This window comes from Macrotis lagotis, chromosome 8 (assembly GCF_037893015.1).
Source record: "Macrotis lagotis isolate mMagLag1 chromosome 8, bilby.v1.9.chrom.fasta, whole genome shotgun sequence".
NCBI lineage: Eukaryota > Metazoa > Chordata > Mammalia > Peramelemorphia > Peramelidae > Macrotis > Macrotis lagotis.
Window position 1 is genome coordinate 54,448,269 of NC_133665.1, and position 15,533 is coordinate 54,463,801.

The 15,533-nt window shown below is 36.5% G+C and overlaps 1 protein-coding gene across 3 annotated transcripts in view; it reads right to left on the reverse strand.

Annotated features, from left to right (window-relative positions):
• Positions 1-15,533, reverse strand: part of LOC141495598 (lipase maturation factor 1-like) — a 702,841-nt gene that overhangs the window by 24,644 nt on the left and 662,664 nt on the right. For all 3 annotated transcript variants that reach the window (XM_074197124.1, XM_074197126.1, XM_074197125.1), the window contains exon 8: positions 2,961-3,073. In XM_074197124.1, coding sequence (XP_074053225.1) covers positions 2,961-3,073 — 113 coding nt within the window. The remainder of the gene's footprint in view (positions 1-2,960; positions 3,074-15,533) is intronic.

Here is a 15,533-nt window from a genome sequence, read left to right on the forward strand (position 1 = left end):
GCTTCTTTGTCCATTTTTTGATTGCTTCTTGTCTCCCTCATTAGATTGTGAGCTCCTAGAGGGAAGAAGCTGCTTTTGCCTCTGTTTGTACCTCCAATGTTTAACTTATTTCCTAGCACAAAGTAGGTGTTTAAGAAATGCTTTCAAGAAATTCAACAAAACAAAGCCATACATGGTTCATCAATAAGGAGGCAAAGTAATGTTTGGAACAACAACATTTTGCAATTTAGTGAATCATTAATCATTTTGATTTCACAGATCATTCATTAATTTATTCAGCGATATTTACAAAGCATCTGCTACCTGAATTGAATTAAGTTGAATAAAACACATTTCCTGTGTTCATGGAGCTCAGTGACACAGGAGGCTTATGACACATAAATCAATAATTATAATATAAAATAGATAAATGCATAAAAACGTTATATTAAAGTCCAAGATTGCTGGGAAATAATTTCCTACTAGTAAAGAACATGGAAATGTTCCTGGAGGAAGTGGGATTTGAACTAGGTTTTGAATGACTAGCAGTACTGCAATGGGAGGAGAGGACTGGGGAAGAAGCGATTATTACAGACTGACCCACACAAACTCTCATTGTGAAGTTATAGTACCTACAATATGGCTGCAGTCCAAATGTTAGTTAATATGGGCAGTAAGGGAAGAATAATTTGTAAAATAATCAATTGTGCTTCTGGTCAACTATTTCCAAGATAAATTATTTGTTAAAATAAAGAATTTTGCCTTTTATAGGGCTATTAGCACAGGAAAATACATGTGCCAAACTGGGTTCCTTGATATGAAACACAAGACTGGTGAAACCAAACACATTTTCATTTACTGGCAGTAACAGCGACCAAATACTTTATTTAAGTATTATTCTTTGGAATAGAAATTATATAAAAACACAACCTGTGGATTTGCTAATTGTTCTTTCTTTACTGTGTTTTTGACAGTCAACCTTTTCTTTAACATTTTTCTCTATTGGAAAATAAAGGATAAGATTGAAAGCACTAATCACCATGTAACAGCAATCCTACCTCATAGACATTGCTTCTTGTGTGGGTAATTGATGTTAATTGTTATTATCAAACTTATTTCCTGTAGGACTAATAAACCACTGAACTCTACTAATCTTATGGAAGAGGAGAGCCTGAGGACATATACAACTGGAATAAACGCTGGCACCACTATCCTTGGCTGTATATTTTTCCTGACATCAGGATCAAATGACCCGTAACTACTGGCATGTGGTCAGCAGAATGTTAGAACGAGAAGGGGTTTTAAAGACTAAAACTCAGGGAGAGAAACTCCCTTAGTGTCATAGGACTATAGATTTAGAGTCTGTCAAGTCCAATGTGGTCTTTATTTTAGAAATGACGAAAGCAAGGGCAAGAGAAATTACACCAAGGCCACAGAGGTATTCTAGGATATGAACCTATGTCCTAAGACACCAGACCAGGCCTTTCCACTGTAGGATGCACACAGTGTTCAATGGCAGGAACTAAACTTGAACTCTAGTCTCTTGAGTTCTAGTTAGAGACTCTAGTAGAGTCTGTAGATTTCAAATGGCTGGCTTCATTACTTCGAGTCCTGCCAAAAAGTCACTATAGAGTGAGCCTCCTGGGATTACTGCCTTCATCAATTTTTATCTTGAAAGTCTCCTGTCCCAGGGAAGAGATCCAACTCAACAAACGTTAATTAAGCACTTGTGTGCTGAACACTACCCTTGATGCTGGGGGAAAAGATAACAATGAGACAATCCCTCCCCCTCAATGAGCAGATAGTCTACTGTCTGTCAGTCTCATGATAAATGAGTCAAATTCTCTGGTCATTGCTGGAGGCAAAGTCAGAGGCAGCTCAGGAGAGAAAAGATGGCCAGAGGCAGCTCACAGACTGTGGGACTTGGAGTCAGGAAGACCCAAATGTGAATTCAAATCTCAAACACTTTCTGGCACTGTGACCTTGGGCAAATCAGTCTCAGTTTTCTCATTTCCAACCTACCTCACAGGGTTGACATAAGGATCAAATGAGGAAAAATGCCATATAAAAGTTTTAGGTTTGGACTTGGCTTTGCATCCTGGCACTCATATGTGTAACTTTGGATAAGTAGCCTCCACTCTCTAGGCTTCTTTTTCCTCACATGTGATCTCTGGTGTCCATTCCATTTCTACATCTATGAATCTTTAAGATTTATTTCATTAAGGCAGATGGGAAATAAGTTCATATTCTTGAGTGTTTTCAATGAGAGCTGCTCTAAAACTTTTAAATTATTCTGGGACTGATGGTAGAGTTGTTGAATTATGACACAATATGTATTTTCTGGCAAAATTCCATCTTCCAGAGATATAACTTCAAATTTTGAGGGGCTGCCAGACAGAAGGATGAGACTCATTCTATTTGGCCCCAACAGGGAAGAACCAGGAGCAATGAATGGGCTGATGTTGCAAAGAAAAGATTTTGGTTTGAAGACAGGAAAGTCTTTTAGAGAGGGAGTTCTTTCTAAGACCCTATCGACTCTGACTTAACCATTCTTTTCTGCTCTGTAGCTTTTTGATCTCTTCAAATGGAGATGATTCCTCTAGCTAAGCAGCTAAAAGAAGGACACGGGGAGAACTCTGTGTTTATTCTGTTTCTCAGCAAAGCTACTCATAAATTTCAGTTCAAAGAGGCTAAAATTTGATTATAATTTATGTGGAAATTATCTACACATCTCACTTTTTTGTGCTTACTGTCTCCTATTATAAGAGTACCCACCATTCATCACACTGTACTCAGAGTTGGGGAAAGTATGGGAAAAGTCACTTTTCTGGCCTTTGAAGAGACAACATAGATAGAAATGCATTCATTGGAGTGAACAATGTGAATGAGGACCTCTGGAAAATAAACCCTGATCAATATATTCTGAGAGTCTTATGTGAAATTTGGAAGGTCCCTACTTGTATTGCTAAGAAGGGTCTTACCTGGGTGGGTCCTTGCCTTCGAATGGATTGAATGCAATCAGGGAGAGGGTGTCTGGGTCATTGGCTAAGAGCTTGCCAGCCAGGTGGAATATCCATTCATTTTGCTCATAGGTCTGTTAGGAAGAAAAAACACAAAAGCCATCAGTCTCAGGTGGCTGAAGACTACACAGTCACCAATCTCACTTTTAGAGCTTGTACTAGAAAAATTCAGGTTTTCCTTCAATTCATCAACAAGATTGCTCACAAAAGTTCTAGATGGTTCCTAGCTCAAGTACCAACTCTATAAAAAGGAAACTAGTGAAAGAGAATAATCATTTATAAAGCACCTATCAACTATGTGCTTACTAAGCAATTTACAAATATTATCTCATTTGATCCTCACAAATAAGTCTGTTGCTATACTATTCACATTAAAATTTAGGAATCAGAGGCAGAGGTTAAGTGACTTACTCAGGATCACACATCTAGTCAGTGTCTGAGGCCACATACCTAATTCCAGACTCATCTCTAAACCTTCTCTGAGTCTTTTTCAATCCCTCCCCTCCTCTGATCACAGAGAACTCCATCTATTTCCCCCATATTTTTTTTTTTTTTAGCAAAGATTAATGCCTTGTGCTAAGTGACTAAAGACTGAAAAGACATGGTCTCTGACCTCAAGGTTTAAGAGAAAGGATTCTAGTTTGTATTATTTGTATTTATCTACACATGCATTTATCTAGTTTTTATTCATTTATGTACCATGTGTCCTACCTTCCATTGGGAGGACAGATCTATGATTTCACTGATGTAGTCCTAGTGAGGAAAATTTCTCTACCAATGTAGATAGGCAATTGTTATGCAATTTCTAGTATTAGAGAATTTCCTGGAGAACTGAGAGGTTGAGTTCATTCTTCAGGGGCAGGGTCTCTATGTTTCCTATCCCTTTGGTATCACTGGCTTTCTTCTCTCTCCTTGTCCATTTCTCCTCGTCCCATTGTCCCATATTTCCCATTGCCAAGGACCTAGCAGAGGTATAGTAGCTCTACCCATGTCCTTGATGAATAAGTCATCTCAAAATCATCTTCATAGTATGTAATCATGCCAGCTCTATTAGAGATGAGAGAAAGACATGATTTAACCTTTTCCCATAATACCTTCTGGCACCATGATGGTTATATTCTGGCAATGTGGCAGGCCTGCGGGTTGACATATGCCAGGCTTAATTTCCTTCAGGATGTGGTTAAGACTCATCTGTTACTTTCAGTAGTCTCCTGGAGAGCAGAAGTGAATGGACTAAAGTGTGGTCAGAAGAACTAGCTGAGAGACTCCTGATTGTGGACAGTTCACTCAAATTCTCTGGGGTTTATTTTTCTATCAGTTAAATAGGAAGAACACTAACCATCCTTTCTGTAGGGTATCTCACAGGATTAGGTAAGGAAAAATGGGATGATACTCATAAAGGGAATTGAGGCTTTTCAGAGGAAATGAAGACTATAAATCATACGTATTATAATGCTTAAGAGGATACAGTATGCAAGAATTAGAGACAGTGTGATGTGGTAGAGACAGATTAGGCTAAGAGACAGGAAACCCAAATCTAGACTGGAATCTTCCATACTTTGTGATTGTAAGCAAATCTTTCTGTACCTTTCTGTCCCTTTCTGTACTTCAATTTTCTCCTCTGTAAAAAGATTAGATGGTCTCCATGATCTGCTTCAACTCTGACATTCTTTAAGTTCTAGTCTCCATCAAGAGAATCATGCCAGAGGTTCTATCATGTTAAGAAAGGCAGAACATCCTCTGGGCATGTTAGGGTGGATAGATAATTTTTCAGTGTCAGGTCACCAGACAGCATTCTCAGTAGGACTATATTGCTCCTTCTACACACTGAAAAATTTTTTTTTAAAATCTCATTGATCATATAGAACTCTGGGCTTCTGGTCATTCCCTGAAGCTGAGTGATGATTTAGTGTTCATTCAGTCAGCATTTATTAAGCACCTACTATGTACAAATCACTAATGCATTAAAATGCACTTCAGATAAAAGCCCCAGACATTTTAATTTCCCCACAAAATGTCCTCCTTTTCCCAAATTATTTTTGCAAGTAAACAGCAGGGGACACTGTGGGAGAACTAAATCCTGCAGCTGTACCTGAAGACTGTAACTAATCTAGAACATCAATTACGACAAGGGTTTACTTGGCAAATCTTTCATAATGGTAGAGTTTGTTTTTCTTTGTTGCTATGGGAAGCAGAAAGAGAAGTGAGTGGAAGCTGCCAAAAACTGAGGAGAGTGGCTCATACAAGGGCAGATCTGCCCAGCTTTGGCCTACATTCTGCGTGAGATGGGACATGTTCCATCCTGCCAAGTTTGGGGTTTTCAAAGTAGCTCTCGCTCATTCAGCTACTTCAGTATTTCTACTGGGTCAGGTGGATGTGCTTAGCTGCTGGTCAGTGACTGCCTCTGACCCAACAGTATAGGCTGGGAAGAGAAATTTCTTCTTTTTTATCTGAAGTAGGACTTTGGTGGAAGAAAGCTGGGCTGCTAATAATAAGAAATAGTGATAAGAGATGATGCACTTAGCTCTAGGGCACTTTGAAGTTTACAAGACATCTTCTTTCCCCAAGTCCTGTGAAGTAGGTCATACAAGCATAACTATCCTCATTTTGTAGATGAGCAAAGTGAGATCCAGAAAGGATAGCAATATGTCTGTGATCCCATAACTAGTAGGTGGGAGAAGCAGGACTGGCTTCTAACTTCAAACTCAAAGCCTTTCACTAAACCTCTGAGAAAATCATGGTGACATTATGTTCTGTTCTTGTTCTCTCTCTCTCTCTCTCTCTCTCTCTCTCTCTCTCTCTCTCTCTCCCCACCCTGTGGATTATAGGTTGAGATTTCCTGCATGATGGAATGGAGACAGCAATGAACTTAGAATCAGAAGACATAGACTTAAATCTATACTTTACCGGTCTATGACTTTGGGCAAGTCACCTCTCTCTAGGCCTTAGTCTCATCCTTTTTAAAATGAGGGGATTAGATTAGATATAAGTTTGAGGTTCCCTTCTCTGAGTCTCATTTTGCTCTGCTAAAGGGTTTGGGCTAGCTGATCTCCAAGATTCCTTCAAACTTGAAATCCTATGATCCATGTATGATCTGGAGCTTGTACAATTAATGGGTTGATACCAAAAAGATCTAAAATATAAAAATAAATAGTTTATAAGCACAAATAAAGGGACTATGTTCCCAAGAGAAATGACGCATTTCTAGTAGGTCATTTAATAAACAAGTTCTGTGATTTATCTCCCATTTTATTGATTTGTAATCTTGGTCTGGCTCACCAAAGGAGGTGAGGATGATAGGCACATGTGGTGATAGCTGGCCACCTAGTATGAGCATGGCAAGTATTATTTTTATGTATGATTGAGAATTATGCATATTTTCATGGGGTTTAAATAACACAGTGGCATAAGAGTAGCAGAGGCTAGTTCAGAGTTACAAAGCTGCTAGTTCAGAGATGAGGATGGGTTATGCTCAGCCGTATCATGAGAGAGATGAAGACAACAACCATGTAACCCCAGGTTCATTTAAGTGAATTGCCCTTGGGGTTACTCCTGGGAGCATCCTAGGGAGGGAAGAAAGAAAACTGGATTTTGAACTCAAAGACCACATGTTCTATGTTCTGCTCCACACTAGCACTATGGAATTTGGGCAAATCATTTCCCTTTCTGGGCTTCCATTTCTTCTCTGCAAATGGGAGCTCTGGATTAGTACCTGAGGTCCCTCCTAACTATGATGCTCTATGATTTGTGCCTGGTTGAGGGAGAGAATCAAGTTTCTAGAAGAATGCCTTGTTATTATTTTTTTAAGTCTTGCATACAAAAGAACAAAACTCACCAGAGAAACAAATGAATAGTCACAGAGAAGAGATAAATCAAACTATTACTGAAAATAATGAATGACTTTAGATTGAATCATCTCTTGTAATGTGCCTCCAGTTGGGAAAAGAAGGAAAAATTGTTAAGTGATTATGCTTCTATGGGAGGAAGTCCTGGGGTCAATTAATGTGGACTCTGAGATTTCTTCTCACTTGAGCTCATATGCAAGGATCCCAGGATCATAGGAAAATAGGAGTCTGTGCTCTTTGTCTTCTGCTCAGGAACTGATAGACAAGTTCTTTATCCTTAAGCTGAAAGGCCTGAGTTCAAATCCTAACACTTTCTTTAATTTTTTTAAGGATTCTTTTTTTTGAATGTTATTTTACTTTTTTCAATTACATGCCAAGATAGTTTTCAACATTCATCTTTTTTGTAAGCTTTAGAGTTCCGTGTTTTTCCCTTCCCCATGACAATGAGTAATATGATATAGGTTATACATATACAGTCTAGTTTAACATATTTCCATATTAGTCATATTGTGAAAGAAGAATCAGAGCTAAAGGGGAAAAAAACAAAAGAAAAAGAAGGGGGAAAAACATTTGGTCTGCACTTAGACACCATAGCTTTTTTCCCTGGATGTGTATATCATTTTTCATCACAAATATTTTAGAATTATCCTTGGTCAATGAACTGCTGAGAGAAGCCAAGTTCATTATAGTTGATCATCACACCATGTTGCTATTAAGGTGTATAATGTTCTCCTGATTCTGCTCATGTTACTCAGCATCAGATTATACAAGTCTTTCCAGGCTTTTCTGAAGCCCACCTGCTCATGATTTCTTTCTTTTTTATTTTTAGGACTTTGCAAGGCAAATGGGGTTAAGGGACTTGCCCAAGGCCACACAGCTAGGTAATTATTAAGTACACCTGACTCCAGGGCTGGTGCTCTATCTACTGTGCCACCTAGCTGCCCCTGCTCATGATTTCTTGTTTTTTTGGTTTTTTTTTTATGTTTTTGCAAGGCAAATGGGGTTAAGTGGCTTGCCCAAGGCCACACAGCTAGGTAATTATTAAGTGTCTAAGACCAGATTTGAACCTAGGTACTCCTGACTCCAAGGCCGGTGCTTTATCCACTATGCCACCTAGCTGCCCCCCTGCTCATGATTTCTTACAGAAAAATGATACTCTATCACATTCATAAACCAGTTTGTTCAACCATTCCCAAATTGATGGTCATCCTGTCATTTTCTAATTCTTTGCTACTACAAAAAGTTGCTATAAATGCTTTTTGTACATGTGGGCCTTTTCTTCTTTTTTTATGCTCTCTTTGGGATACAGACCTAGTAATGGTATTGCTGGATCAAAGGGATGAACAATTTTATTGCCCTTTGGGTATAATTCTAAATTGCTCTCCAAAAAGGTTGGATCAGTTCATAACCCTACCAACAATGTATTAGTGTCTCAGATTTCTCACATCCTCTCAAATATTGATCTTTTCCTCTTTGCCATTTTAGTCAATCCAATAGGCTGAAAAAACCTCAGAGTTGTTTTAATTTATATTCCTCTAATCAATAATGATTTAGAGCATTCTTTCATAAGACCATAGGTAAATTTAGTTTCTTCATCTGAAAACTGCCCATTCAGATTCTTTGATCATTTACCAATTGGGAAATGGCTTGTATTCTTATTAATTTGACTTAATTTTCTGTTTTCAAAATGAATCCTTTATCAGAAACACAAGCTGAGAAAATTGTTTCTCATTTTTCTGCATTCCTTCTAATCTTTGTTGCACTGATTTTATTTGCACAAAACCTCCTTAATTTAACGTAATGAAAATTATCTTTTTTGCATTTTATAATATTTTCTATCTCTTGTTTGGACATAAACTCTTCCCCCCTCCATAGATCTGACAGGTAAATTATTCCTTATTCTCCTGATTGGCCTATGGAATCAATTCTTTATATCTAAATACTTGATCTATTTCAACCATCTCTTGATATGGGGAATGAGAGGTAGGTTTTTGCTTAGTTTCTGCCATACTATATTCCAATTTTCCCAGAAATTTTTGTCAAATTTTCTTTTGTACCCAATTTATTCCACTAATCTACCACTCTGTTTCTTAGACAGTACCAGATAGTTTTATTGACTGACACTTTATAATATACTTTTAGATCTGGTACAGCTGTATTTTTTTTATTAATTCACTTGATATTCTTGACCTTTTCTCCAGATGAATTTTGTTACTATTTTTCTAGCTCTATAGAATATTTTTGGCAGTCTGATATGATACCTAATAAGCAATTTAATTTAGATAGAATTGCCATTTTTATTATATTTATTAGCCTACCCATGAACAATTGAGATTTTCCAATTGTTTAGCTCTGACATTATTTGTGTGAAAAGTGTTTTGAAATTGTGTTCATATAATTTCTGAGTTTGCTTTGTTAGGTAGGTTATCAAATATTTCATGTTGTCTATAATTACTTTAAATGGCAGTTCTCTTTCTATCTCTTGTTGCTAGGCTTTGATAGTAATAACTAAGAATTCTAATGATTTATGTGGGTTTATTTTATATCCTGCAATTTAAAGTTGTTAATTGTTTCAAGTAGTTTTTAGTTGACTATCTAGAGTTCTCTAAGTATACCTTATGTCATTTCCAAAGAATGAGAGTTTTGTTTTTTCATTGTCTAATCTATTACCTTCATTTGCTTTTTCTTCTCTTATTACAAAAGCTAACATTTCTAATACAATATTGAAAAATAGTGGTATTTTTGTTTCAACCCTCTTCTTGTTGGGAATACTGCTGACTTATATCCATTATACATAATGCTTACTGATGGTTTTAGATACATATTGTTTATCATTTTAAGGAAAACTCTACTTATTCCTATGCTCTCTAGTGTTCTTTTTCTTTTTTTTTTTTTAAAGTTTTTTACAAGGCAATGGGGTTAAGTGGCTTGCCAAAGGTCACACAGCTAGATAATTAAGTGTCTGAGGCTGGATTTGAATTCAAGTCCTCCTGACTCCAGGGTCCATGTTCTAGTGGCCCCCATCTAGTGTTCTTAAGAGGAATACATACCGTATTTTGTCAAAAGCTTTTTCAGTATCTATTGAGATAATCATATGATTTGTTAGTTTTGTTATTGATATGATCAATTATGTTGATTGTTTTCCTAATATTGAACCAACCCTGCATTCCTGGTAATTTGGCAATTTATATTTTTGTAGATACTTATCCATATCATTTAGATTGTTAGATTTATTGGTATATGGCCGAGTAAAATAACTAAATTATTACTTTAGTTTTTTCCTTATTGGTAGTGAATTCACCTTTTCTTTTTTAATACTGGTCATTTGGTTTACTTTTTTCTTTTTTAAATTAAATTAATCAAAGGTTTATCTATTTCTTTTTTTAATAAAATCAACTTTTAGTTTTATTAGTTCCATAGTTTTCTTACTGTCAATTTTATTAATCTCTCCTTTGATTTTTCACAATTTCTAATTTTGTATTTAATTGAGGATTTTTAATTTGCTTTTTTCCTGGCTTTTTTAGTTGCATGTCCAATTCATTGATCACCTCTTTCTCTATTTTATTCATGTAAACATTTAAAGGTATAAAATTTCTCCTAAAAACTGCTTTGATTGCATCCCACAAGTTTTGGTATGTTGTCACATTACTGTCATTGACTTGGATGAAATTGTTATTTCTATGATGTGTTGTTTGATTCATTCTGTCTTTAAAATTAGTTTCCAATTAATTTTTAGTCTATCTCTCCTTGGCCCTTTATTATACCTAATTTTTATTGCATCATAATCTAAAAGAATGTATTTATTATTTCTGCCTTTCTGCATTTGATTGTGAGGTTTTTAATGCCCTAATACATGTTCAATTTTTGGGTGGTTACCATGTACCACTGAGAAAAAAATGTATATTCCTTTTATAAAGCTTCTCTAATACATATCTGATTTTTCTAAAAATCTATTTACCTTTTTAACTACCTTCTTATTTATTTTGTAATCAAAATTATCTAGTTTGTTTTTAATAATGTTCTCCATCTCTTCCTTGGTCATAAACTGCTTCCCTTTCCATAGATCTGACAATTAAGCTACTATACTGCTTATAATGTTTTATCCTCTAAATTCTGTATCCATTTGGATCATATCTTGGTATATGGTATGAGGTGTTGCTCTAATCTAAGTTTCTTTCATATTCACTTCCAATTTTCCCAACAGTTTTTATCCTAATAGCTGGACCCTTTGAGTTTATCAAACAGCAGATTACCATAATCATTTCCTGCTATTGCACCTAGTCTATTCTACTGACCCACCACTCTATTTCTTAGCCAATACCAGACAGTTTTGATAACTGATGCTTTATAATATAATTTTAGATCTGGTAAGGCTAAGCCACCTTCTTTTGCACCTTTTTTCCCCACTGAATCCTTGGAAATTCTTGACTTTTTATTTCTCCATATGAATTCACTTACAACTTTTCCTAACTCATTAAAGTAATTTTTTTTTTTGGAATTTTGATTGGTAGGGCACTAAACAGGTAGTTTGGTTTTGGTAGAATTGTCACCTTTATTATATTAGCTTGACCTATCCATGAGCAATTGATGTTTGCCCAGTTATTTGAATCTGATTTAATTTGTGTGAGAAGTGTTTTGTAATTGTTTTCAAAAAGTTTTTCAGTCTGCCTTGGCAGGTATTTTATATTATTTGAGGTTACTTTGAATGGGATTTCTCTTTCTAGCTCTTTCTGCTGTCTTGCTAGTCATATATAGAAATGTTGAGGATTTTTGAGAGTTTATTTTATATCCTGCAACTTTGCTAAAATTGCTAATTATTTCTAGTATCTTTTTAGATGATTTTTTTTGGATTCTCTAGGTATACCATCATGTCATCTGCAAAGAGTGAGAGTTTTGCCTCTTCCTTCCCAATTCTAATTCCTCCAATTTCTTTTTTTTTTTTATTGCTGAAGCTAACCTTTCTAATACATTTCTAATTGAATAGTAGTGGTAATAGTGGGCATCCTTGTTTCACCCCTGATCTTATTGGGAATGCCTCTAGCCTATCCTCATTACATATAATGCTTGTTGATGGTTTCAGATAGATACTGCTTATTATTCTAAGGAACAATCTGTTTATTCATACACTCTCTAGTCTTTTTAGTAGGAATGGGTGCTGTATTTTGTCAAATGCTTTTTCGGCATCTATTGATATAATCATATGATTTCTGATAGGTTTGTTATTGATAGAATTAACTACATTAACAGTTTTCCTAATATTGAACCAACCCTGTATGCCTGAGATAAATTCTACTTGATCATAATGCATTATCCTAGTGATAACTTGTTGTAACCATTTTGCTAAGATTTTATTTAAGATTTTTGCATCTATATTCATCAGGGAGATAGGTCTATAATTTTCTTTCTCTGTTTTAGCTCTTCCTCGTTTAGATATCAGCACCACATTGATGTCATAGAAAGAGTTAGGCAGAGGGGCGGCTAGGTGGCAGTGGATAAAGCACCGGCTCTGGAGTCAGGAGTACCTGGGTTCAAATCCAGTCTCAGACACTTAATAATTGCCTAGCTGTGTGGCCTTGGGCAAGCCACTGAACCCTGTTTGCCTTGCAAAAAAAAACCTAAAAAAAGTTAGGCAGAGAATTCCTTCTTCATCTATTTTTCCAAAGACTTTATATAGAATTGGAGCCAAGTGTTCCTTAAATGTTTGATAGAATTAACCTGTGAATCCATCTGGCCCTGGAGATTTTTTCTTAGGGAATTCAATAAATGGATTGTTGAATTTCTTTTTCTGAGATAGGGTTATTTAGGTATTTAATTTCCTCTTCATTTAACCTGGGCAACTTATATTTTTGTAAATATTCATTTTATTTAGATTGTCAAATTTATTGGCATAGAGTTGGGCAAAATAATTTCAAATTATTACTTTAATTTCCTCCTCATTGGTGGTGAGTTCATCTTTTTCATTTATGATACCAGCAATTTGGTTTTCTTCTTTCTTTTTTTTAAATCAAATTGACCAGTTTATCCTTATTTATTTTGCAGAAGATTTATCTAGTTCTGAGAGCAGAAAGTTGAAGTCTCCCACTATTATATATTTTTACTGTCTATGTCTTACTATAACTCATTTAACTTTTCTAAAAATTTAAATGCTGCACCACTTGGTATGAATGTTTGGTATTGATATGATTTCATTGTCTATGGTTCCTTTAAGGTAGATGCAGTTTTTTCCCTTAAACTTTATAAATTAAATCTCTTTTGATTTTGCTTTGTTTGAGATCAGGATTACTACCCTCTGGTTTTTTTTTTTGAACTTCAAGTTGAAATATAATATAATCTGCTCCTGCCATTATCTTTACTCTGTGTTTATGTCTTTTCTAAAAATGTATTTTGTAAACAATATACTATAGGATTCCGGTTTTTAATCCACTCTGCTATCTGATTCTGTTTTATGGGAGAATTCATCTTATTCACATTCATAGTTATAATTATTAATTCTGCATTATTCTCCATTCTATTTTCTTCCCCATTTGTACTGTTTTCTCTCCTTTTACCAAATCCCTCCCCACCAGTTTTTTGCTTCTAACTACCACATTCCTCAATCTGCCCTCCTTTCTATCAGCCCCTCCTTTCCTTTTTTCCTTTCCTTTCCTAATTCCCTGTAAGATAAATTTCTAAACCCAACTCAATATGTGTATTATTCCCATTTTGAACCAAATCTGATGAGAGTAAGATTCAAGCAATTCTTACCCCTAACTTCTTTCCCTCTACTGTAATAAGACCTTTGCACCTCTTTGTGATGTAATTTATCTTATTCTGCTCCCCCCCTTATCTCTTTCCCCAGTATAATTCTTTTTTATCCCTTCATCAATTTTTATATCATGACATCAAAGTCAATTTATACCCACATCCTCTGTTTAATTGTATTTGGTTCTCAAGAATTACAAGTATCATCTTCCTGTATAGGAATATAAACAGTTTAGTCTTATTGAATAAATTTTGTTTTCATTTCCTATTTGCTTTTTTATGCATATCTTGAATCATATTTGAAGATCAAATTTTCTGTTCAGCTCTGGTCTTTTCATTAGGAAAGTTTGAAAGTCCCTTATTTTTTTAATGTCCATCTTTCTCCTTGAAAGAATATGCTCAGTTTAAGACACTAGTTGTGGAGGGGCGGAGCCAAGATGGCGACAAGAACAGATCGTGTCTTAGGCACTCTCTCATAAAACTCATAAGCTAAGGACTTTAACTAAATTTTCGAGAGACAGAACCCACAGAGGGACCCAATGAGGCAGTTCTCCTACTCAAGGTAACCTGGAAAAGAGCAGAAAGGCTCTGCTCCCCAGGGTTGGAGGGGTGGCCTGCCAGAGGGGTGGCCTGACAGAATGAAAGAACTTCAGCCTCCTGGAGGCAGCCCCAGGGTGCTGGGAGCCTCGGCTCACTACAGTGGGGGAGTTTCCTGAGCTACCAACCAGGGAGCACTGAGCACAAATTAGGGGAACAGCAGGGGTACCTCTGCCAGAGTGAGCACGTGAAGCCCAGCCCTCAGGGTACGCAGAGAGCCAAGTGGCCAGCACAGCCAAGTCCCAGGAAACAGAAGCAGGTGGAGCCAGAGCCATAAGCAGGAGCCCCCAGGGCATGAGCCCATTGAACCTAGGGAGGGGAGTGAAAAGAGACTGCCAAGCTCTGTCCTCTGTCCCTGGAACAGGACTCTGGGGCTCTGACCACATTCAGATCCTGATCGCAGTCTAGGTCCCCCAATAGAACAGCAGGGGCCCCCTCCACCTCAGCACGTGGAAGAGGGGGGTTTTTATGGTCATTCACAGACCAAGAGGGAGGACAGAGCCTCACACACACTGAGACTCTTGTGGGAGTGTCCCAAAAGCTCAGGAAGCACCCCCAAACCAGGCTCAGCCTGGGAAAATGAGCAAGCAGAGAAACAAGAGGAACACCATTGAGAAATATTTTGCCTGTGAGACCAAGAAGGATCAAAATACTCAGCCTGAAGATGGGGAAGCACAAGCTCCTGCATCTAAAGACTCCAAGAAAAACAGAAATTGGACTCAGGCTGTGACAGAGCTCAAAAAAGACTTTGAAAATCAAATGAGGGAGTTAGAAGAAAAACTGGGAAAAGAAATGAGAGAGATGCAGGAAAAGCATGAAAATGAAGTCAGCAGCTTAGTCAAGGTAATCCCCCAAAAATGCTGAAGAAAATAGCATGCTAAAAACCAGCTTAGGTAAAATGGATAAAACAGTTCAAAAAGTTATTGAAGAGAAGAATGCTTTAAAAAGCAAAATTGGCCAGATGGAAAAAGAGGTAAGAAAACTCTCTGAGGAGAATAAATCCTTCAGACAAAGAATAGAACTCAGGGAGATTGATGAATTTATGAGAAACCAGGACTCAATACTTCAAAACCAAAAAAAAATGAAAAATTAGAAGAAAATGTGAAACATCTCACTGAAAAAACAACTGATATGGAAAACAGACTTAGGAAAGATAATTTAAAAATTATTGGAATACCTGAAAGTCAAGATCAGGAAAAGAGCCTTGACATCATTTTCAAAGAATTACTACAGAAAAACTGCCCTGATATTTTAGAAGCAGAGGGCAAAATAGAAATGGAGAGAATCCACCAATCCCCCTGAGAAAGAGATCCCAAAAAACCAACCCCTAGGAATATCATAGCCAAGTTCC